The sequence below is a fragment of the Colletotrichum siamense genome (assembly GCF_013390195.1).
Source record: "Colletotrichum siamense strain Cg363 chromosome Unknown KSG_Cg363_contig08, whole genome shotgun sequence".
NCBI lineage: Eukaryota > Fungi > Ascomycota > Sordariomycetes > Glomerellales > Glomerellaceae > Colletotrichum > Colletotrichum siamense.
The window spans coordinates 3,027,239-3,051,358 of record NW_023501021.1 but is presented as its reverse complement, the minus strand read 5'-3'; the positions used below and the strand labels follow the sequence as shown (position 1 = coordinate 3,051,358).

General features: G+C 54.8%; 6 protein-coding genes across 6 annotated transcripts; 3 read left to right on the top strand and 3 right to left on the bottom strand.

The window, feature by feature from the left end:
• Positions 1-95: 95 nt before the first annotated feature.
• On the bottom strand, positions 96-728 carry UBC35 (Ubiquitin-conjugating enzyme E2 35; the record flags this gene model as incomplete). Its single annotated transcript, XM_036644198.1, has 4 exons — positions 96-274; positions 339-470; positions 525-613; positions 676-728. The coding sequence occupies 4 exons, from the start codon at positions 726-728 to the stop codon at positions 96-98; spliced, it is 453 nt and encodes a 150-aa protein (XP_036491056.1).
• An 800-nt stretch (positions 729-1,528) lies between these two features.
• Positions 1,529-6,219, top strand: CGCS363_v012348 (putative RWD, RING finger and WD repeat-containing protein; the record flags this gene model as incomplete). The annotated part of the gene is made up of 2 exons (XM_036644197.1): positions 1,529-1,686; positions 1,746-6,219. The coding sequence occupies 2 exons, from the start codon at positions 1,529-1,531 to the stop codon at positions 6,217-6,219; spliced, it is 4,632 nt and encodes a 1,543-aa protein (XP_036490205.1).
• Positions 6,220-11,250: 5,031 nt separating this feature from the next.
• Positions 11,251-11,919, top strand: CGCS363_v012347 (uncharacterized protein; the record flags this gene model as incomplete). Its single annotated transcript, XM_036644196.1, has 1 exon — positions 11,251-11,919. One exon carries the CDS (start codon positions 11,251-11,253, stop codon positions 11,917-11,919), a length of 669 nt encoding a protein of 222 aa, XP_036491054.1.
• Positions 11,920-13,480: 1,561 nt separating this feature from the next.
• On the top strand, positions 13,481-14,778 carry CGCS363_v012346 (Enoyl-[acyl-carrier-protein] reductase; the record flags this gene model as incomplete). The annotated part of the gene is made up of 2 exons (XM_036644195.1): positions 13,481-13,650; positions 13,707-14,778. The coding sequence occupies 2 exons, from the start codon at positions 13,481-13,483 to the stop codon at positions 14,776-14,778; spliced, it is 1,242 nt and encodes a 413-aa protein (XP_036490872.1).
• A 3,362-nt stretch (positions 14,779-18,140) lies between these two features.
• On the bottom strand, positions 18,141-19,705 carry CGCS363_v012345 (uncharacterized protein; the record flags this gene model as incomplete). Its single annotated transcript, XM_036644194.1, has 2 exons — positions 18,141-18,553; positions 18,607-19,705. The coding sequence occupies 2 exons, from the start codon at positions 19,703-19,705 to the stop codon at positions 18,141-18,143; spliced, it is 1,512 nt and encodes a 503-aa protein (XP_036490508.1).
• Positions 19,706-20,687: 982 nt separating this feature from the next.
• On the bottom strand, positions 20,688-23,598 carry PI3K1 (Phosphatidylinositol 3-kinase, root isoform; the record flags this gene model as incomplete). The annotated part of the gene is made up of 4 exons (XM_036644193.1): positions 20,688-23,187; positions 23,243-23,344; positions 23,392-23,478; positions 23,540-23,598. 4 exons carry the CDS (start codon positions 23,596-23,598, stop codon positions 20,688-20,690), a joined length of 2,748 nt encoding a protein of 915 aa, XP_036490507.1.
• Positions 23,599-24,120: the final 522 nt, after the last annotated feature.

Genomic DNA, 24,120 nt, shown 5'->3' with positions numbered 1-24,120 from the left:
AGGAAAGTGTCGCAATGGCTCATGCCGTGTTGCCCTCCGCGCACCGTTTCGTCCATATCATTGCAGCATCCCTGTCCCTGTTTCGATCGCGCTGTCTATTTGGGAACAGCGTACTTGGTGGTCCACTCCTTGGCTGTCGCGATGGCAGCCTGCTCATCCTCCTTCCAGCTCTTGGCAACATCGGCAGCAAGCGGGTCGTCGGGGTTCGGGGCACCAAGAAGGGCCTGGATGGAGAGAAGGATGGTACGGATCTGGAGGGCGGGGGACCAGTTGTCTGCAAGGGAAGCTCTTTGTTAGCTCTAGCGCACCAGAAAAAGTTCAATCTGCAGAACACTCACTCTTCAGAACGTCAAGGCAGATACGGCCGAGCTTGTCGACATTGGGGTGGAAGATCTTGGTGAGGAAACGGATCTTGGGGGGAGTCATGGGGTAGTCGTCAGGCAAGAAGAGTTCCAACTTGAAGACACCACCTGCAGTCTCGTCAGTCCACCATTACTAGCGCAATATGGCAGGTGTGTTCGAACCTTCGTATGGCGATTGTGAAGGACCGTGGATCTCGACGTCGAAGTAGCGGAGGTTGTCCTCGTGGGGAACGGCGCTGATGCCCGGGACGCTGTGCAGATGGCCTTCGTCAGTATTTCGTCGCAAGACTTGGGTTGCTTGGAGGACCCTTACGGCTCGGCCATGAGACGCTCGGTCTCTTTGACAATACGCTTGGGCAAAGCCATGTTGGGCGACGAGGAAAGTGGTATTTTCGGGTTGTTTGAAGGAGGTAACGAAAGAGGCGATTCGAAGATGCTCTGTGCCGGTCCCCGGTGGTGGATGTGAATGGCGGTGTTTGGCGGGGCCAAGTGGGTTGGTGATTCACAAAGGGAGGCGCCTTCCGGGTCGGAGACGTCAAATCGAAAGTCGCGTGTACCGGAAGAGGGAAACCGCAAAAGGCAATGGAAGTCGGATGCTCGGGAAGCCTTAATGGAGTGACAGGCGGCGAGAAATCGGCTCTAGTGTTTCGAACACAAGGCAGGCAAGATGTGTAAGGCGGGCATGTGCTTGGGAAAGCCTGCTCAGCAGAACTGCCCCGCGGGAGGGACAAGCATGACATGGGCGGCCTGGGAACTTGACGCCCGATAACAGAGTGGAGATATGCGCCGGTTTGGGAGTGCTTTGATTGGCTCGATGACCTCCTTCGAGGAATGTATATCACTGCGAAGTTTCTCTGGGAAGATACAAGATCATTAAAGTGGGTCAAATCTGTCGTCCGTCCAGCCACGAGTGACGGTTCAGGTCAGGACGCTCAGCTGCAGCTGCATCTGATCCTGTCGCGTGCATCGAATTGCGAGCCTCATCAAATACCTGCGATACCATCCTGCATATCGACTAGGACATCGGAAAACCAACAGTTCTTCGCTCGGAAATACTCAAGTCGCTCATTAACGCTCCTTTTCGCGAACGGTCGACGTATCATGGCCAGCATATCTCACCTCCAGATGCCCTCATGAGGCATCTCATCTAAGCTACCACTACGACCATGCCGCACTTCGACCAGCTTGACCCTCCAAAGAAGGGCAAACCTATCAGATCAGCTTTCGAAAGCGAAAGCTTCGATGCTGATGGAACCATCCATGTCGCCGGACTCGTGGGATCAGCGACGATTGCACCTTCGGGCAGGGATGTCGCCTTAGCATCGTGAGTGATCTGAGTTGAGATGCGACTGAGCCGACGTTCCTCTGCTGACTTATCTCCAGGCCTGAAGGCTTGTCCATCATCGATCTTGACTCACCGTACAATCCCCCTCGCCGCCTCAGCAGCCACGGCTCACCATGGCTCGTTACCGACGTTCAATGGTCACCGTTCGCCGCTCGCGATTACTGGGTCGTCTCGACAGCTAACCATCGCGCTCTCGTATGGAACCTCAACTTGAGGGACGACTCGGCATCCGGCGCCATCGAGCACTCCCTCCAAGGCCACAGCAGAGCCATCACCGACATCAACTGGTCGGCGCACCATCCAGACCAGCTTGCGTCGTGCGCTGTCGATGGTTACGTACACTGTTGGGATCTAAGACGCCCAAGACAACCTGTACTCACATTTTGCGACTGGTTCGCCGGCGCCACCCAAGTTAAGTACAACCGCCAGGACCCGCACATCCTGGCATCATCTCATGATAGGTGGTTGCACATCTGGGATGAGCGACGCGCCTGCGAACCCCTGAAATCTATCAGCGCGCACACATCAAAGATTTACGGCATCGACTGGAACCGAACCCGGTCTACGGGAATCGTAACATGCTCCTTGGATAAGCACATCAAGTTTTGGGACTATGGAAGCGATCAGGATGTTCCGGAACGCGTCATTCGTACCGAGTTTCCGGTGTGGCGCGCTCGTCATACCCCGTTTGGCCGGGGCCTCCTAGCTATGCCTCAGAATGAACCAGGCGATCTGCATCTGTACGACAGCCAAGCTTCCCCTAACGAACCCAAAGAGGGTCCAACAGGCCCTCTCGCCATCTTCCAGGGACACGGCAACCACAAGGTGAAGGAGTTCTTGTGGAGGAGCAGAGGCAGCATCGATGAGGAGGGTTTGGATAATAGAGAATTCCAGTTGGTCTCGTGGGGAGAAGACAATGAGCTGCGTCTTCAGCATGTCGAGCCGGCGATCCTCGAGTCGGTGGGCTACATCAAGGGGCAGCCGGCTAGTAAGAATCTCGTGCTGACACGTAAGGGCGCCTCATACAAAACGTTCCGAACGGTGGAGGACAGCGTGAGCCGAGACAGGAGGAGTGCGACGATGAGCGATCCCCGCACCGGTTCGCGCCAGAGCGCCTTGACTATGGGTATGCGCTCAGGGCCGACCACCTACACCAGACTGGGAGCTGCTTGGAAAGGTTCATCCATGAAAGCTAAGAGCAACTCTAAAGAGATGGACCGCAGCCAGGCGCACATAGGATGGATGAAGGGCATCATGATGAACAAGAGAAAGGCGTCAACCGACAGCCCGCGGAGAGCAGACTCGAAAGACTCGACAATGTTCAGCCCGGGATATATGGACGACGATAAATGGGCCGATCCAGAGACCATCCAAGATGAGTTTCTGCGCATCAGCACGCAGCTTCCAAAGGTGAAGTGGGATAAAATCGACATGGACTCGCTGACTCTGCACGCCTCGCTGAACGGTCCATGGGGGAAAAACGGAGACACCATCTTTATCAAGGTTAGGGTCGATATCCCTTCCAATTACCCGAAGTACAAAGCTCCTCGCTTCTATGTCGAGAAGACGAGTTTCATGCCGGAGAGAACACACAGAAAGGTTGAGCATGAGCTCCACGAGCTCTGTCATCAATTCTTGGAGCAGAAGCAAAACTGCTTAGATGTGGCCTTCTCCTACCTTTTGGGCGAGATTGACCTCGCAGCCAGTACCAACTTCTTCAAGAACGTCAAAGACCTAGACGATCCGTTGGATCTTGCTTCTGAGAGTTCAAGCGAAGACGAGAACGACATACCCGCAGGTGGCTCAGCATCAATGTCACAGGAGTTGCCCCCGAACGCAGAGGCCGACAGCACATTGGCCCCAAATAACAGGCCAACGATACCCCCATTACCGCGATTCTGTGGCGCCCGATTTTCCAACGATGGGCGACTAGTATGCTTCTTTCCCACCAAGGAAGAGAAGGCAAAGGCTCTGCTGTTTGCACCGATCGAACCACTTCGCGAAAGACCTAAGGGGGAACCTGTGTTTGCTGGTTTCGGTCGCCTCGCTCATGACTCGCCTCCAGGGAAACGGTATGGCAATGACGAGATGTCGGCTACGGACGATCAGTCCGATTCTGATGAGTCTGATGGGTCGTCCTCATCCAGTGATTCAGAGTCCACGTCTATCAACAAGATGAGTCTGTGGTATCAACCTCGCCATCGATTCCGAAGAACTTGGAGCGACAACCGGTCTGTTAGATCGAGTGGCGGAGGCACAGGAGTCGGTACTGGAACTGGCACTGGGTCGCTCAGGAGGCGACCCGCCAAGTCAAAGAATGTTGTCTCTCTTCACGACATATCGGATATCCTCCCAGCGAAAAAGGAGTTCGCAAAGGAGTATGCCATCTTTGGAGAAGGCGCCCAGGTTTGCGAGCACAATGCCCAGGTAGCCGAGAAGCACGGTTGCCAGGACCTGGTAGATGCCTGGCGCTATCTTTCATTGCTACTACGGCGAGACATCCCGTTGGAGCTGTTGAACTTGGACCAGCGCCAGGATTCGATCCTGGTGATTGCTCGAGACGCCGTTTCACGATTCCGCGCCGAAGGCCTATCCGATATCGAGCGGTCTACCAAGGACATCGCCGACTTCAATGGCAGAGTCAAGTGGGGAAACCATCCACTGGCAAAGGATTTCATCAACGACTTGTTTGAGTACTTTGAGAAGACGGCGGATATACAGATGCTAGCCATGCTTTCATGTCTTTTTAGTGAGTCTTTCACAGAAGACAGCGTCGCGTATGCCGAGTCGCATCTCACACAGCCGGAGACGCCACTGCCGATGAAGGCACCATCGTTTTCTCTCGACTACTTTCCTACCGATGCGTCGCTGTGGAATCTCAACGCACGAAGCCAGACCAACTCCGCCATCACCACGCCGCGGACGCTGCACACCCCTATCAGATACTCTGGCTCCCAGGGATCCGCTGAAGAAGCGCTCTGGACCGGGGACCCCGCGTCCAACTCTTATTCATGCGGCGAGACTCCCCCGGCTAAGGGTGTAAGGGATTACCTCGGCCATGAAGGCGACCAAACACCCAGTCTCTCCACCTCGCCCAGCGGTCGGGCTCTGTCGAGAGCCAACTCTGGCCTTACATCAAGCTTCGCGATCAACTTCCCGCGCCCCTTCAGCGGCGTCAACACGGGCACAGCGACGGCAGCTTCATCGCCCCCTAATCATGGACGAAAACGCCCCAGCCCAGCCGATACGATCCTTAGCACACTAGCCCCTAGCGCCATCAACAACGTGACATGGGGGCACTCGACGATCGTGGGCGACTCGGGCACAACCCGCACATCCCTCTCGGATGACGAAGTCTACCGTGAAGAGTTCTTCTCGCTCGTACCCACCCGCGTCTTCATACACATGGAAGACCAAACCATCTTCGACGACGACGGCTGGATGAACACACCATTGCTCGAGCCCAGCCGCAGCGACATGTACGCCACCTACCGCTACGTCTACGCGGAGATCCTCCAGATGTGGAACCAACCCCTCGCCCGGCTCGAGATTATGAAGTTCAACGTCCTCCAACAGCGAGAGATACACGGCCTCGACGACTCCTTCCACGAGACCTACAGTATTGCAGAAACATCAACCACGATCCAACAACAACACCAACCCCAGCAGCAGCACCAAGTATCACAATCCCTCCCGACACACCCCAGCAACCACACCCACCAGCCCCAACACACCTCACAACCACACACCACGTCTCCCATCCTCCTCGGCAAGAAGGAACAACTTCAAGCCCTCGTCGCGTCCGGCCGCGGCCTCGACGTAACAGGCGTCTGCCGCATCCACGAAACCCAGCTCGAGCCGCTCAAATACACCTCCGCCACGGCGACCCGTTTCGGCGGCGCGATCGGTTCCTGCGACCGCTGCCGGCGCACCCAGACCCAGCTCCTCTGCGTCTACTGCCGCGAACCCGTCGACGCGCTCTACCCGCCCTGTCTAGGCTGCGGCTGCGCCTCCCACGAGGCCTGTCTCGCCGAGTGGCACGCCGCGGGCGAGGTCCTCTGCCCCGCGGGCGACGAGTGCAACTGCGTCGAGGAGGCCTCCAACGGCCAGGTCGAGAGCTGGGCCGCCATGATGGGCGCGTTGCGGAAGGCGCCGCCTCCCACTGCCGCCACCACCCCGGGCACGGCCACCTCGGCCGGCGCGTCAACGGCTACGCAGGGGATCATGGGCAAGGGGCTGATGCTCCCGCCGCCGGCGATCGAGGAGCCCGACGAGGAGGTGGAGCGGGGCGACTGGGAGAGCGTGGCGAGCTCGGCGGGGATCCCGAGCCGGATGCAGGGCGGCGGCGCCGCGGTCATGAGCGCCGCGCGGATCAGTCTTGGGAACCGGCTGAAGAAGTCTGCGGGCGACTGGTCGCGGGCGTCGACGAACTTGAATTTGAGGAGGAGGGGAGGGGGCGGGCCTGGGAATGGGGCTGCTACTGCTGGAGGGAGCTGGAGGGGCGCGAGGTAGAGGAGGGGAGTTTGTGTAAATGAAATGAGCGATTTGTATATTTTTGTAGCAACCTAGTACACTGTTATATCTTGTCTGAATATTGAAAATAATCTTGGATATACGTTACACCCTATGTTCATGCTACGAGTCCCTTCATTTACACAAATAACCTACATCAAATCAAATGTGCCGGCGAGAGTACACATCTACGAGAAACCCCTCAGTGATGATTACAAAGGGTTTATGGAATACCTTCAGTCGGAATCTACGTGGCACTAGCGCAGGAGGAGGTACCCGAGAGGCGATACTAGGCAAACTTTCACCTGAGCACCTGCAGCACATCGTAGAGCTCACAGAAGGCCCAGTCTTCAACTCACCCATGCTTCTGGAATGGATATCTCGAATCTGTCAAAGATATGCTTACTGATGAGACCCCGCCAGGTCCAATTACACAAAGGACCCTGGGTGGATGCAGCAGCACGCGCACGGCCGCGGCTGTCAACGATGACCCTTCCACGACCTCGTCTAAGACGTGCCGTCTCCGCTCGGCGCTGCGTCCCTAGAACAAGTCGCGAATGCCTTCAACCCACGAACCGCCAGCCTGTGGAGGCGTCCGCGGGCTGCACGGGCCCGTTCTTGAAATAATTCGGAGAAGTTCCGCAGTCGGGCATCATAGCGCAACAGTCGTCTGATGGATCATGGTTCCGTGCCGGGCCGACCAGGGCCAGTGCGAGAACGATGAAAGACGCGCCGCTCCCCGAACGGATTTGTCAACTCGGCAGAAACATTCCAAGCTCCGGAAGGGATATCCTCTCTTTTCGGCCGGCTGAAGACAAGCGCTGGGCCGCCCACCGTTCCGAGTGGCCGCCGTTCGCCGACATGTGCTGCTGTGCTGCCGTGCAATCGGCAACGTCGCGGCAGTCGCTATTATTCGAGTCATGGTGCCTCCTCGTGGCCGGCATTCCCAAGCGCAAGATTGAGCGCCGGGTGATGTGCACACCATGGTACGCAAGCTGCCTTGTACCGCAGTAGGCCAGGATCCGGAAAATGGATGATGCCTGACCAAGCACTCAATCAGCTCAACGGAGCCACGTTCGGCGCAAACGCTCTGACAGGTCGGGCAGGGTGGATCGCGGTGCGACGTTGTTGCCATTGCCCTGTGCAAAAAACGCGGATATTGAACTGGCTAGAACGGCCAGATTGGGCAAAAGGCCCCAGAGGCGGGCAGTTCGCGATTAACCCATGGCTGGTCATTGCACCCGGAGATAGCCGCGGAAGAAAGATGAAGAAACAAACACGCGAAAATGTTTCTCTGTAAGCATGCAGGCAGGTCGGCAAAAGACCGTCCATCTTTTTTTTTTTTTTTTTTTTTCCGTTTCCATTAAATGTTTCAACTCCCCGGCCTTGGGATCCGAGGAGCGGGGACGAACTCGTCCGCCGCGTGGTGGGCTGCATGAAACGGTGTACATCTGGGCAGACGCGATAAGGCATGACATAGGAAGTGGGATGGCCTGAATTCTATCTTTGAATACCGTATTGGGAGCTTGCGATCGCTGTCTCGGATTAGAGCAGAGAGACGCATCTGCAGCTAATGCGGCATTGCGGACTCTACTTTTCGGATGGAAGCAGACGGCGGAAAGAAAAAGCAAGTTGCGAATAGGGGTGACCTGGCAGCGTTTGGCGAGGGGTGGTCGCGGAAGGTTGAAGAGGGAGAGGGAGGCCAAGGGACCGCGCCCAAGGATCAAGGGTCGTGGGTCGTGGTCGTGGGGATCACTGCTAGCGGGCTGCACGCGAGGAGATTCGAGATGGGGCTGCTTTCCCAGTTGGGAATCCAATGTTTCTCGCTTGGGTTGTGGGCTGGAAACGCGAGCATTTAGCCAAGATGAAGATGGCATGGGCTCGGTGAGGTTGACTCGCACCGAATATGGTCGTGTAACGAGCAACGAGGCAATAAGAGGGAGAGCAGTGACGATGGCGACAAGACAGAGAGAGAGGTTCAATGTGTCCGAGGCAGCCACGCAGCCACACGCGGTCAACGGCAGGCGGCCTCGCCGCGGGTGGACGGGAATCTGGAAAAGCTGGATCGGCAACGGAGGGGGAACGTTTGACGTTTGTTGGAAAGGCGGCGCGTTCGCAACGCGGCCTCCTTGCCTCCCTCGTGCGTAACCCCCCGTCTGCGGCAGAAGCCCTGGCCGGCTTCCATCGCTGAAACGGGAATTTCTGGTGCCACGGCTGGGCGCAACGGTTCCTGACGGCGCTGGTCGGATTGGCGTCCTGTCGAGAATGGCATGCCAATTGAGAGGGACGGTCGCACCGTCTCTGTCAGGAAGGTTTGCCAGGTCGTTGGACGCGGGCTGACAACCGGATTGCCGGGGCAGGGTTGATCGGGCTGGGTGGTGAGGTCTGCTTGGTCGAGGTGCGTGGGCGCGATCTGCTAGCTCAGGAACGGTTCCAAATGATGGTGGTGGGACTTGCATAGGAGGTGGGCGGTGCTGTTGTGCCACGGGAACGACGTCTCTGAGGGAGAGAACTTGCAAGACATCCCAGGTCAGGCAAGCTGTTTGCCGGGTTTTGGGGGCTTGGGTCGTTTGGTCGAGAGAAGAGGAGAAATGCTCGTGTCTAGGAGATGATGAAATTGCTCTGCGAACGGGTTCGGAGGAATGGAGGTGAATAAGATAAGGTGATATTGTCGAGGTGCGTGCCCTATCAGAAGCAATCAAAGATATCGAGGCCCCAGAGCCAGAATTCCAGGCATGGCGGGCGTGACGCTGTGCCGCGCCAGCGTCCAGCCCAGGTGTTAATGGAAGGAACTTGTCGCGCAGTATCCATAAGGTACGCGGTAATACTGTACCTATTCCTGGGTGAGGTCGGGTGCGTTGAGATTGAGAGGCGAGAGGGTGTCTTGTAGATTGTGCTAGTGCAGGTTCACGGACAATTTCCTGCAGGCCGTGTTTCGGTGCATCTTGGGAGCTGGTTTCTCTGCTTGTCAGTGGCTGCAACGGGCAAGCTTTCGTGGGATTTTGGTGCTGACTGCCGCGGCATAAATATGGATGATGGATGCAGGGCATCTGGGCATCCACCATGTTGATGGTTAGACGAGGGGTGAGGGCGCTGTAAGGACAGGCTCTGTGACTCGAGTAGCAGCGCAGATCATGCTCGATGTTTGACATTGGGGAGTGTTGGGATGGGCGGTGGTGGAAAATAGCAGTGTTTAGGAAGTCGATAATGCGAACCTTGTTGCGTACCTTCTGCCTGGTGTAAGAGTATGCAAGTTTATGTAAGCCATTAATGCAACGACACATTCGCTGGCAAGTGTTGCTGGCGATGTCCATCTGCTGCCGCTGCTGCTTCTGCTGGAGGCAACAGCACAGGCAAGTGCCTCCCGTCCTTGAATCCTTCCTGCCTGCCATTCACGTCCGTTTCGGTGACTCGGTGTCGGTGTCGTGTCAGTGTCACTTTCCGTCCTTGGTCCCCAGATTGAGTGGCTTGACAGGCGCACCTGTGCTTTTTTCCTTGCTGCCCGTGCGTGCCCTTCCATGGTCAATGTGTCCTTGGAAGGCCCATTTCCCGGAAGCCCCTCCACTGAATTTTCCATTGTTGGGCAGCTGCTCCTCACGTAGAGAAGTATCGCGAGTCCAGACCTGCGCCTCGTCTTGATGCGTGGCATTTTGCAGTGTCCTCCCAACGACCGGCAGCCCAGCTAATCAACACCCAATCAACTGGAAGTCTCGGGTTATTCCACCACTTCGCACAGCAGCAGGCACCGCGTGCGCTCTTGTGCTCACTTCACTTTCTTCTTCCCGTGCGCGGCAGACCTCTAGAGAAACAATTACAAGGCACACCCCTGACAGTCACTGCATCCACTGTCGGGGAACCACCTGGCACTGACAAACACAGGGTGCTGGACCCCTGCAGTACATCTCAAATCCACTGGACCCGACTCCAACAGGCCAGGTCCCCCAATCCAATTGGATCCCTTCCCATCCCATCCACGTCCCATCCCAATCCCAATCAGCCATTCAATCCACGTCAAGCAACGCGCACCAGCACCAAGACTGCCACCAAGCAAGACCAGCACCAGCACCAGTCCTCGCTCGCTCGCTCACACCAGCCAGAGAAACCGCACTACGAAGCTCATTTTTCATTCCCCTACGTCCAGACTCCTACGCTGGCAGGCATACACTCATTGCCAGTCAAGACCCCCGTCATCTCTCACTTCCCTTCATCTTTCCCACCACCCCCGGGCCTCTTTTTCCTGCTTGGCTTTTTCTCTCCTCTCGCCGTCTGCCCTCTCTCTCTGGTAGCCTTCGCTGCAATTACACGTTTCTGCGGCCCTTGAGACGTAGAAGATCGAACATCAAGCTCCAAGACGCACACATTGCCGTATTCTATGGCCTCGTACTCGACTCGCATTCGACACCTTAGCGGGCTGATACGACCGCTCCAAGAGGTTTAGCACAAATATCGAGCCCACCGGAATCACTTCGACCGAACCTGCTGCAGTACCCTGCGACCTGCATCCAACTATATACATACATAATACGAGTGCCGGGTACAGACCACGCGGTATCCATCCGTACACTACGAATTCACTGCGCATCGCTGCTGGTCATTTTACTACGCCACCACAGCTCAGAAAACCCTTGGACAAGAAGTCAATCTCGCTCCAGACGTGCCCTGCCGTCTCTCAATCTCTCAAGAGTCGACGACCTCAACTGCCGCTGCGCCGTATCCATTCTTTCCCAAGGTCCACCGCCTACCCTACCCAGCTCCATCTCTGGGTCGCTCCAGCCTCTCGCTCTCCGCTGTCGACGTCGCCCACGCCCATCCGCATCCACTGCAACTGGGCCCTGTACGACTCCCCTTGTTCCGTCCAACGACACACGCCACGGGGCGAACCGCACTGCCTTGTCACGCGTTCGTCTGGCTGCCCGCTGGCGAATCCTGCAAACCTCGTCTTTCAAACAGACCCATTGACCCTCAACTTTACCTTCTACACGTACATCCCGTCGATTGATGACACAAGTTGTTCATCCCGCGCCCTTCACCATGCCTACTTCCAAGCGATTCGAGCTTCCCAAGCTCGACTTCAAGTTCGGCTCCCTGACCGACGGAACCGACATTCCCCCGCCGCTTCCCAGCCCCGTCCAGGAGGTCCCCACGCCTCCCCAGACCCCGCGTGCGAGCGAAACCAAGGACTCCGAACCCGCCGTCAAGGAAAAGGTCAATGACAAGACGAATAGCCACGGCCCGGCAGTGCCCAACTCGCCGGCCACCACCAATGGTACGAGAGGATTCTCAGATGACACGCCACTTTCTCCAGCAGTTTCAAGCAGACAGGGCAGCATTCGTCGTCTCTTCAGCCGAACATTACTGAACCAAGCATATGCAGAGGGCGAATCGCAAGCGAACGGTGGCGCTCCCCGCCCCATGAGCCGTAGTCAGGGCAGCATTGTCGACGAGAAGAAGGCAAAGCGCAGCAGCGGGTGGTTCAAGAGGCTCAGGTCCCACGACTCTTCACCGCCCCAAAAACGCTCCAGCGTCGTTTACGAGCACCCCAACAACAGCCAGACGCAGAGCCAAAGTCGGCCCCAAAGCAGGCCCCAAGTTCAGGGCCCCCCGCCACCCATGATTCCCGAGCTCAGCGCACTCGACACCAAGCTCGACGTCTCGGACGGAGGCAGCCTGGGTTCTGACCTGTTCAAGAACATTAAGTAATTACTGACTCGGAGCGGACGCGACTCCAGACCAGTCAGGAACGAAATATGCAGAGTTACCGGTTTCTGGAGCTGGCAACCGGTGCTTTGTCGGACACGAACACACCTATATGCGCCGACGAGCGAACGACCGAATCCGAGCGGACACACCAATACGATTTTCCTAGCGTTTACCTAAGTTGAATTCTTTTCGAGTCAGAGCTGGGGACGGAGATGGCGGTGGAGGAGACGAGATAGTATGTGAGACGGAGGCAAGACTGGAAGAAGTTATGCAAGATACCCAGCTCGCACCGCGGGCTCATTCTGACATACGATGTTTACACTTTCTTTGTCATGTTTGATTTTTCGCTTCATCTTATTGCGCTGTTGGAACACACTGGCACCACGACCACCAATTTTTCAAAGCCCCCATCCTGTTTTTCCTTGCTGTACGACTTATCTTCTGGTGTACATGTTGAGCCGGTGGTTTGGTGTGAGGACTGGCGGTTGAGAAGGGGCCGATTTCAGACTATGAACCAGGCATCAAAATAATGCATCAAATTGGAGCAGTCAGACCGAAGGACTGAGGAGGCGGAATGAATCTGGGGAGGACACAGACGAAGAAGGGGCGTCTCAACTACTACGGCTGGGAGCGTCATCGGGTTTGAGAGCTCGAAACGAGTGTTCAGGTGCTGCTGGTGTCTGTGGCAACTGCAGCTGCAATAAAATCTACATTTTACGGCCTACAAGCAGTTTCACGATCAGCTTTGCTGCTGGTTACATATTGATTCCCGAGGGTCGTCCTTGGAGACACGCGATCTGACCTCGGTCACAGGATCTTGTGTTCAACGCCAGGTATCATGGCACAAGAAAGACTCATCAATATCGATCGTCACAGCTTACATCAACTCATGTTCACAGCAGCAATCGCGAAGAAGAGGACACAGCGAACCCCGCGTCATCCGAAGGACGCATTGACCCCTTGAATGCATCATGTGGCGAGAGGCTTGCAGCTGCAGGGCGATTTAGCGCAGAAATTCTCTGCGTGGCAAGTCGTTGGAGATGCTGCGGGTGCTGCTGTCGCTGCCGCCGGCGCCAGGACAAGTCACTCTGCAGCTGAGCAGCCCGGTCCAGTCGCCGTCCGGAATGGCGCCAACTTCGGACGCCATGTCAGGCCTTACCCGACCTGGGACGTCCGGAGCGCGCACGGCAGCGAGGAACTGTCACTGCCGGCGCCGGTCATTTTGCCGCCTCAGTGAGCTGCAGCCCACCACCCAGCTAGATCCGTGAGGTGGGAGCTTGAGCCAATGGCGGAAACAACGGGTCCCTTTCCCTCCTCCGCGCTAGCCAGTGGCTGATTCGTGCACCGGTCGCACCTGGGTAAGGTACCAACCCAAACAAACGTCATTGTGAGTTCGCCAGAGGTTCGGCCGGCCGGGTCCAGTTACCGAGCTAGTGCCGTGCGCCGGGAGCTTTTTTTGGAGCAAGCAATCCTTCCAAACCTCGAAAGTTGACGTCGTCAACGTTTTGACAGCTGTCACTGTACACCTTGTTTTCCCCTTTCGCCTCCACAACTGACAACCATGGCGACGGGCTTGCGAACGACGACGACGCTCCGTCCGCTGGCGTCTGCGCTGCGGCCGGCGCAGTATCTGCCCCGCGTCGCACGACGATACAAGTCTGGCCCGTATGGCTACACCCAGGCAAAGGCGCTGGTCTTCTCGAAGGAGGGCGAGCCCCGCGATGTGCTGCAGTACGGACGCACCAATTGATGCGAAGCCTCGGTACCCGAGCTGACGAGCTGCACAGATTGCACACCCACTCCATCTCCCCGTCGATCCCCTCCTCCGCCGTCCTCCTCCGCGCTCTCGCCGCCCCGATCAACCCCGCCGACATCAACACCGTCCAGGGCACATACGGCTCCAAGCCCCCCTTCACGTCCCTGATCGGCACCCCCGAGCCCGCCGCGATCCCGGGCAACGAGGGCGTCTTCGAGGTCGTCTCCGTGGGATCCAAGGACCTCGGCCTGCAGCGCGGCGATTGGGTCATCCCCGCGGCGTCCTCCTTCGGCACATGGCGCACCCACGCCGTCGCGGACGCCAAGGATGTGATGAAGGTCTCGAAGGAGGGCCTGACGCCTACGCAGGTTGCGACCGTCAGCGTCAACCCTTGCACGGCGTACCGCATCCTCCGCACCTACGGCCCCGGCGAGATCAAGGCGGGCACCAACGGGGGCATGAATGCGCTGGAGCCGGGCCGCGGCGGCTGGTTCATCCAGAACGGGGCCAACAGCGGTGTCGGCCGGGCTGCGATTCAGCTTGGAAAGCTCTGGGGGCTGAGGAGTATCAATGTCGTTAGAGAGCGGGAGACGGAGGCGGAGACGGAGACACTGAAGAAGGAGCTCAGCGACCTCGGCGCCACAGCCGTGGTCACGGAGAAGGAGTTCCTGGCGAGGGAGTGGAGGGATCAGCTCAAGGAGCTGACGAGGGGCGGTCGCGAGCCTGTCGGGTTGGGGTTGAACTGCGTCGGCGGCAAGTCTGCGACGGCCATCGCGAGGAGTCTTGGAGAGAGCGGCACGATGGTGAGCTACGGTGGTATGGCGAAGCAGCCCGTCATGCTCCCCACCGGGCTCCTCATTTTCAAGGATCTGAGGTTTGTGGGATTCTGGCTCAGCAAGTGGAACGAGCGGGATCCCCAGGGGCGCAAGTTTGCGATTGAGGACGTGTTGGGCATGATTCGCGAGGGCAGGTTCAAGGACGTGCCTGTGGAGGAGGTGCCGTGGAGCTGGGAGACAGAGGCGGAGAGCCTGAAGGAGGCTGTTCAGGGGGGACTTGGTGGGTTCAGGAAGGGTAAGGGTGTTTTTGTCTTTGGTGAGACATGATGGGAATGTGTATATGTAGGATATCATGAGGTATAGATGACTTCCAATGACGAGAGAGACTCATGTGGACTTGAGCTATGATTGTTTTCGTTGTTGATATGCCTGACGGCGAGTGGCCGGAGCGGTATCTGAGGGATGCCAGATAGAAGGTATCTCAGACTGAGTGTCAGACTGAGTGTTGGGCCCTAATGGCAGGCTTGGTATGACCTTGAAGATTAGATTCATGAAACGTCTGCCATGGTTCTTGTTTTAATCTACCAGGCTCTGGACGGTCTCTGGCTACATTTCGGGGACGCAGAACACGTACATGGCTACTTGATATAGGTTACTGTCCTAATGTTGCTCATCTTTTTCTTGCGCCAATTGCAGACCAGAAAGTCGTCCCGGATTGTTGTGGACTTCAACGACCTAGGCAGGAGTTGATAATGCGCTAATGCAAATTGCCCGAAACAGTGAACGGCCTTACTTGGCCTCTTACCTTTCAAGTCACGCGGCATCATCCGCGTCTGCTTGTTCTGCATGGAATAGTACAAAGAGGGCATGCACAGGTTTAGTGACTGTGGTGCAGCATGAGCTTAGGTTATTTGCGCGGTGTCTGCAGCCCCTTTGTAGGCTCCATTCCTGGAGGACTTGCGGTTGGTTAGTTGGTTACTGACATTGCCCGACTGAGCGATTACTTGGAAATGACTGGTGAGTTTTGTAGACGTTGCCCTTTGGGTAGGATATAAAACTTCCTCGACATAGACCTCGAGAGACAATCCCCACCTCCCGCATGCTCCTGACCTTCTGACCACCTCTACGGCCGGATATGGGATACGAAGGAACGATTGTATTGTGGGAGAAAACCACTACCGGTGCAATCTTGACTAAATGAAGCTACAGAGGTAATTGGGAGGTATTTGAAGCTTTGCGTGAGCTGTGATTCGATTATTTGACGCAGGGCCAATGCTCGAGTTTTGCTATCGATTTGTTTGCGCTGATGATTTGGGGTCTGAGAGGCACGCCTATTGCTGGCTGAACGAGAAGGATACGTGGGTAACTAACATGTTCGTCTATACGTGTATAACCGTCGTGGTCATCTGTCTCTCCTGGCTGCTTGTCCAGACGCGTATACACCACAGCAGACATCAGCAGTTTTTTTCGATCCAAGTTTTTGATTTACACAGTTTGGCAGCCAGGCCGAAATAGAACTTAGATGACAGGATCGTACAAGCCCTTTGTGAACTGTTGTAGAAGAAGAACGCGATGTATGCCATTTGTTGCTAGAGAACTTAAATCACTGGTAAATAAAGTCTGTTAAATACCAGGAGACTTGCTGTGGCATTTTCTTTGGGGCTGGCTATGGATTTGAAAAGATACATGTTTGGTTCGGTGCATGAAGGTCTCTCTGCCTCAACAATCAAACTCTTTGATAAGCATGAGGGAATGTACTGATCTGGCCTCCGCAGTCTTGACGGCTGTACACAGAAAGAAGCCAGGACGTGGACGTCCTGGATGAACGAGGTTTATTTTCCAATAGGTCTCTTTCTATTGTTCACCATCCGCGCTGTTATATTCGTCCTGAATATCAGGGTGAAAGTGATCAAAATGCTGGTTGTTCGCTTGAAGGTAATGAGGATGGCTTGGGTCTTAGGATGTGTTCCCACAATACCTCAACTATAAATCCATAAGAATGGCCAAAACAACTACATTTGGTTGCTTGTGACAATAGCTCGTTGATGTTTGGCTGATATATAGGCCTTCTCACATGCTGGACACCGTATGTAAGCCCGTAAAGATATGTTCACCTTCCGTTTCTGATGACTGAGAAATGCGAAGCTAGTTTCATTTTTGCATTGAGAGGTGAAGTATCTAACCCGACTCGGTCGCTATGTGCTTCCCCCACGATGAGATCTGGATTACCGTCGTACCTCCGAAGGATTAGTCCAGAATATCACACAATCAATAGATAGCGATGAATGTGTACAACGATTTCAAAAGACCGTATTCCCCAGAAAGCTGAACTCAAAACATCATGGATTTGACTGCAAACTCTGCCCTTGGGGGTGAGTCATTCTGCCGTTCCCTAACAACGATCACACCATCGTTTACATCGCCTGGTTGGGCTTTGCACGATCGCTCTGCTTATCTTAAATACTGCTCCCGGGCTTCGATTAAATTACTTAAAGAGCTTGATTACGCATTTAGCGTCTTCCTTGGTTTTGGCTGTAGATGCCTTGGGATACAAATATTCGATACACGGCAGTGGCTGTTTCTACTCTACAACAACACAATCGCCAATTAACACAAGATCGGCGTCTACAGATTTGCTCGGCTCGGCCTAGAATCTGAAGCTAAAATGCCCACGGAAAAAAGGGTGGCCAACGTCAAGCCTTTGTAGTTCGTTTCGCTGTTATCCAGTCTTGTCGCTGTGGTATTCATTAGGGTCGGTCTACTAGTGGTTCTGTCCAAGAAAACAACCTGCCCTGTCCGTCGCAACCAGCCGGTCGCGATGGGATCATACGGGACGTGACGTATCGATTGCTCACAAGACCAACGGCAAATTTAGTCTCTAGCATTCCTGACAGCATTGCTGGCAGCACTCAAGACGAGTTCCTGCAGTATCGTCAATACGGACCATTCCGCTTGCCAGAGGTTTAGTACAAAAAGATGACGAGGCGTCAATTACTTGGCTTCACCAATAGGAGGTCGCCTCATCTCAATCTTAAGAAACTAAGGATATCCTTGAAGAGTCTTGAAGCGTCCTTTGAAAAGGGCGACGAGAGAGACATACTTGGACACCAAGGGACAGTCGCAATTGGGTCTCTCCGAGGGGTGATCGATTTCCATGGTGTTCTCAGCAGCGCCGGTGGTGCCGAAGATCGCGGTAGCTTGGCTGGACATGGTGTATCAGGAGAGAAATTCCCGTTGTTGTCTGCTGGTGAAACAGGATCAGAATATGAGCACGCATAATAATAGACTGCTGAGAATGATGGACGATGATCTTGACATTCAACGCACACACTAGGGGAGAAACTCTGAGGACAATGAATTCTCGAAACGGGGCTTATGACATGTAAAACATTGGTACCTCTCGCTATTGGTCTCCAGCAGAGATTGCCACACCATTTCTGTTGGCTTGCAGCCACCGTATCATGCAATCCTCACTGAATATATAACCGAATTCTGTAGGCAAACACAATTCTTTCGAGTCCACACGAGGCACGTCCAATGGATGATAAATTCGTATATATAGACCAAAGATATGTACGTTGTTTTGATTACAGAATTAAGAAATGGCACCAACGAAAAGTTCCTCGTCAACCAGAAATATGTCATGCGACCAGGAGATGTACCGCCACTCACGACCCAGCCCCTATTATTCAGTAGTCAGAGTCAGAGTCAGAGCCCTCAGAACTGGACTGAAAACCACTGAATTCGGCGTCATCTTCATCCTCGTCCTCGGATTCGGCCTCATATCTCACCCGCGACTTAAAACGGTCGATATCTCGTTGGTGATGATCAAACTCTGCAAACAGCTGCCGGCTCCCCCCCGAAAAGCCATCATCACCATCGCTGAGCTCCATCACCTCCTGCGGTTGTGAGGATGAAGGGCGTTCCGTCTCCGAGCTGTCGGCTTCCTCTGTGGCTTCGGGGGGCGTTTCTGAATTCTCATCAGGCGAGGCATCGCCGCCCTCGTCTTCCTCTTCTTCATCGTCTGCCTCGTACTCATCGTCTTCCTCGCTATTGCCCTCCTCGGTGGTATCCGGCTGCTCGCTCTCAGCCTCTGGCTTAACTAACCATGTTGTCAGCGTTCCCCGGCCTTTCTCAGCGCGTCTTCCCACATACCACACCGCGCTTCATATTCAGCTTTGTGAGCCCTGTTGGCGCGCAAACTGGCGTCGAGCTCCAAGTCTTTGCCGTTGTCGATGCCGAGGACATGGGGGTGCAATTCCGCTCCAGTGTCCGCATGGAGACAGCTTACTGTCACCAGTCCGCCTCTAGCCTCGTGAACATCAGCCCAGTCACAGGTCATTGTGATGTTCGGGACGGGTCCGAGGGCCTCTCGCGGAGTCCTTTTATGGCCACCTGCTGCCAGCACATCTTTGACCCAGTCACGGGGCGTTAAGCAATCGTCGTTGGCGAAGTAATATAGCTGTGCCTGCTTCACAGCCACAATCAGTAGGTCCTTTCGAAAACCTTCGACTTCGCCAGCGATGCGTTTCGTGATTCTATCATCACAGTCTCGCACAAGTCGTGCCAACGTGTAATCCAGGCCGTAGTCCAGGAACTTCTGGTATGGGTCCTGAAAATTGTTGGCGCGTTCGTAGTTCTCCCGGAGACACTCCACGATGCGCCGAAAGTCCCACGCTTCATCGGGGCTCTGGTTCTCAATACTCCACAATGCGACTTTCTTGAAGTAGTCGCTCCAGGGGCTAGCAGGCTGGGACGGACGGAGGGTTCCTCGGAGGCCGATCATTCTCGTCAACCACTGCTCCTTGATCGCATGTTCCTCGTTGAAGGCTTCGTACAAAGCCGTGAGAGGGATCGCCTGAGGGCAGTCATAACGGTCATGGTATTCCGCATCGCCGCAGATGTGTGGGTCGTTGTTGCCGCCATAACGGCACTGCGACTCGCGGGAGAACCAGTTACTGCTGGGAAGATAGCAGCCGAGCAAGTTTCCGGCATCGATGTTACGAAGACGGCGGATGAAGACTGGGTAGCTCGCCTCCTGATAAACAGGAAGTATCAGCTCGTCGAACTTGATCTTGATATCAGAGGCCTCCTTGGGGTGACCGCCTGTTTCAAGACATTGCTGTGTCCGGCGACAGAGGGCCTGGATGGTGAGCCGGGTGTCAGGGTTAGTTGTGTAGGCCTGGAGCCTGCGAAGCTCCTTATTAATCTGGACCAAGAGGCCGAAGGCGTTCTCCTGCTGGGGGGATTCCATCTTGGAATGCGGGATGGGGGAGGATAGGATGTTGTGTGAGGAAAGGAAATATGAAGTGGGAGAGTGGAGTGCGAAGCGTGGGGGATCGTGGTACTTTGCGTACGGTGAATGTCAAGTCAAGTCTTGGAGTAGATACTGGAAGAGCTTAGCTTGAGGGAAACTGTGAAGGCAGGATGTTGACGATGAGCAGAAGAAGTTCAAATGGAAACGCGGAAGTAGGGAAGTCCAGTATGTATATGCTATTCTGTATCTTTCCCCGAAACTGATTTTTTCCGGAGAAAACTGAGCATTTATAGATAGACAGAAACCATACACAATGCTTAATTTGGTTTACCTCTGTGGTGATGCTGGTCAAGTGCCTCTCACGGTGCTTCCATCGCAACAACCTGGCCCAGTCTAACTCACCCGTTTGACAGGTATGTCACCATCTTTTGTCTCATTGTCCTTCAACAAGTTCGATCAAGACCAAGTGGTCTAGTCATTAAAAGACACAGCTAAACGAGTTACCCTTTGTGAATGTTCTGGTTCGTCTGAGGAGGGGCGCTCGTTTAAATCCAAACAGTGCCTTAGACAGAATTTGTGTTGCTTGTTTTTTCCCCATTCCCTCTTCTGATGAAGATGACCTTGTGGGCTAGTCAGGAAAGGATCCTATCTGTAACCTTGCCGTCTGCTTGGAGCTACGGAATCTGCGAGCAACCTTCACAAGGGTGACTTCGCAAGGGTGATTGTACATCCATCGGCTCTGGACGATTTGGTCCATTGCACTTCCTGGATGCAAAACATCGCTGGGCTTTCCGTAGGTGTCACTCAACCCGAGCTTTAAGTTTCCTCTTCGATCGTTTTCATTAAGGAGACGTCAAGGGAGCAGCAACTGACTAAATTTGGGAAACATCTTCCTAGTACTGCCCACTGAACTGGTTGTTTCCTCGACCTTGATTCCGAATAAAACTTTCTGTCCCAAACGCCATTGATGGAGCACCCTTTAGTTTCGGAAAGCCTGCACCAGTTCGTGCAGTTTATCAATGACTACGGGTGCGATGGCGCCTAGGGTGTCCTCGATGACCCTTTCGAAATAACGCATAGACTCGTCCTCGGTAAGCTCCAGATGAAATCTCTCCCTAACCTTCAGCACGGCTTTGTCCGGCTCGAGCCTAATATCCGGGATATTCGCGTCAACCATGAGACTGAATAAATTCAAAATCAGGTTGGAGGACTTTCGGAGCGCGCTGTATGCCATGAAACAATAGGACTTGAACTGCTTGAACTGGGGCGAGTTGACGCCACCCATGCAGTCTACCATCTCCTTCGACAGTTTCATGACCGGCGCGAACGGTTTGGGGTCTCGTCCGAGGATGAAGCCGAAGTCAGCATGGAAGAAGTGCCCGTCTGGCGCAAGTAGGAGGTTGTCCAAATGTCTGTCACCAACACCCAAGATGTAGGTAATGACGCAGTATCCAGCACATGACTTGACGTATGTATCCAAGGTCTCCTGGCGTAGGCCAAGCGGTTGTCGGTCGTCTGGGTTGTTCGCCCTCAAGTAGGTCAGGGCAGGGTTGTTTTTATACTTTGACGCAATACTCTGCAAGCTGGTGGAAGGCACGAACTGGGAAGCACCAGCAGTTGTGCTGGTCGCCAAAATCTTGTATGGCGACAGCTTCAAATCCAAGTTCTCCTTTTGCAGCAGCTGGTCCATAAGAGTGATGATCTGAATGACCAGCTGATCTTGTCGCAGATCGTCGCCCGTTTTGAAGATGATTGGATATTTCTTGCCCGTAGTCGTTTTGAAGGTAACCTTGATGGGACACAGCGATGACTTGAAGACTATTGTCTCTTCCGGCACGACACCCACGACCTTCATGGTAGGGTCGAGTGGAAGCGGCAGAGGCGGATCAATGACAATGACCTCGTTCTTGGGATCGGCCAACCAGCTCTTGGCATGATCCGTCTTCTTTGCGACAGACTCGTGGGACATTTTGATTTCGTTGGAGATTTTGGATAGGTTCGCAATCAATTCGGCCTGCCTGAGGAGGGTCTTTCGGGTGTCCACCCCGTCAGGACGCTTCACCAGCTCCGTCATGAAGTCGTAGGCAACTTTCCGGTAGATGTTTCGGTTGTCAAGTCCTTGCTCGGCACTGTGATCATCGCACTCGACCATCACGTACCAGTGGAAGTAATTGCCGAGAAGAAAGTTGTCAGCCGCGCGCGATATCAAGAATTGCGCGAGAGAAGAGTCTTGGATGGTTTCCTGGGATGAATCAGACGGAATGTGTTCATACTTCAAAGCTTGCACAAGCTGCAACAAGTAGAGGAGCAACTCGTGGTCATCAGCTTTTCGTAGTCTGTCTACAGCGTAGGCTCGAACAGCTTGGTTGTCGAACGTAGGGCCAAGTAGCTCGAGCGCGTCATCGACTTCGATTTGTGTCCAGCGTCCCAGAACCTGCACCGCTTGCTTGGCTTCACTGTGATCTTGCCAGTTGACGGATTTCACAAACTTTGTGACTGCCCGCTTGTCACGGGCGAGATGGTAGCGGAACTTCCAAATCAAGTCCTTCTCTTCGGGTGTCAAGATATGGGTTGGAGAGTATGACATGATGAGGTTCAGCTCGTCGCGAACCTTGGCGTTCGGCTTGAGGTCCTTATCCAAGATGCCGTGACGATGCTGGCTTCTGACAAGTCTCCTGTGCTTGCTCTCGGCCGGATTGTCACGGGCCCCAACCTCGGGATCGTACACCTTCATCAGGCGACTGCCTGGACCTGAGTCGCCGAGTGCGTTGATGCCAGGACCAAACTGTACTTCTGGTGGTGGCTTCAACATGACGTTTGACTGAGACGCCGACATGTGTTGCAACGCTGAGATTGGCGGAGGTGGATATTCCAGGTCGGCAAACACTACTGGGAAATCGAACCGTGGCAGCTCAACGTTGAGTTGGAACTTGGAAAAGCCTGCATGAGTCTCTGTGTCAACAGCGTTGTTCTCGTCTGCAACTCTGTTCTTTTCGTTGACTGCATCGCCGTTTTTTGTCTGTTGCCGTTGCATGGCTTTGAGTGATTGTTTCGCTGACTGAAGACCTCGCTTCTCAAAACCGCGGAAGACTAGCTGGTCAAGCCAGTCGACTCTAGGGATTTCCCCCATCTCGTGTTTCTTAAACAGTTTCTCCATGCGCTCCAGCTCCTCTGCATCTTTGTCCACTGGTGGCGCAGACCCTTTCCTCGATGTGTCCCTCTTCTTACGGGGAACCGCAGGTGTGGTGGTGTTGTCGTTGCCGTCAGCGTTCTTGTGTCGATGTACCATGCATTTCTGCCGGCCCTTTTGCACTTGGTTATCTCGGTCGAATAGTGGTAGCGTGGTTCCTCCGAAGGGTATCGCGTGGCCCACGGCCTGTTTTCCACCAGCAGGCGAAGAGTCCCATAACGTGATGGCCAAGCAGGAGTTCAAGGGGAGCGTGGAGTAGTCGATTGGGAGCGTCAGCCATTCGTTCCACCTGCAACAGGCGGCCATTAGCGACAATCCTGACAGGAAACAGGGAGCTGCCATACCTCCTTTCGTTTCGGAACGATTTATATGCTGTCTGAACTGGCACAGTTAAGGGTTTGGAACCGGCCCACACTTGGACTGTGACGTAGAGATCGGAATGGGAGCTGGGAGGTCAGCACGAGCAACCGCTTATGGAGCCTGGGCGAGGTACCTCGTGTTGGAGCCGATATGCCTTAGCTCGGCTTTCTCTAAGAGTGTAGAATGTAGAAATGGGGTTTCATCGCCTTCCAGATTGATTCTATCGCCAGGGAGTCAGCGCGCGCATCCCACGGTGGAAGTGCCAGAGAAGGGAGTCGTACATGCGGATGCTCACTGGATAGTCCAGAGACTCAGAGCTTGCGAACGAGAACGGGTCCATCTTGGCACAAGGAGCTCACTGGAGGTCATGAGGCCATTCTCGGAGGTCGATACAGAAGATTATAATCGCGGTAGCTTTCGGTCGTCGGTCAGGGAAAATATGCGATCGGGGAGGCTGGAGTTTGCGTCGCGCAGAATGATGTTGAATGCGCACTTGGGTTCCCGGTGCTGGATGGTGCCGATAGCACGAACACGAGCTAGGCTCAAAGGCAGGTGACAGTACCGCGAGCGCAGTCAGTGAGACAGTCACTCACCTCAGAGCTTCAGTGGAGCCCCGATGGTCGCTGCCACCAAGGTTGCACCGATGTACCTGCTTCAGCTCATTAACCCCGCCCAAGCCACCCGTCGCGTTATCGATAAGAGCAACGCAAGCCACGACTTCCCCCACGCATGCTAGAGGGAGAGATAAGATAAGCTTAGCTGAGCGCGTTGAGTGGGAAGGAGGCCCGGAAAGTGTGCTTGTCGCGTCTTCCCGGTCACAATTTCACGCGCGACCTCCCACTTCATCTTTAAACGGGCGTTT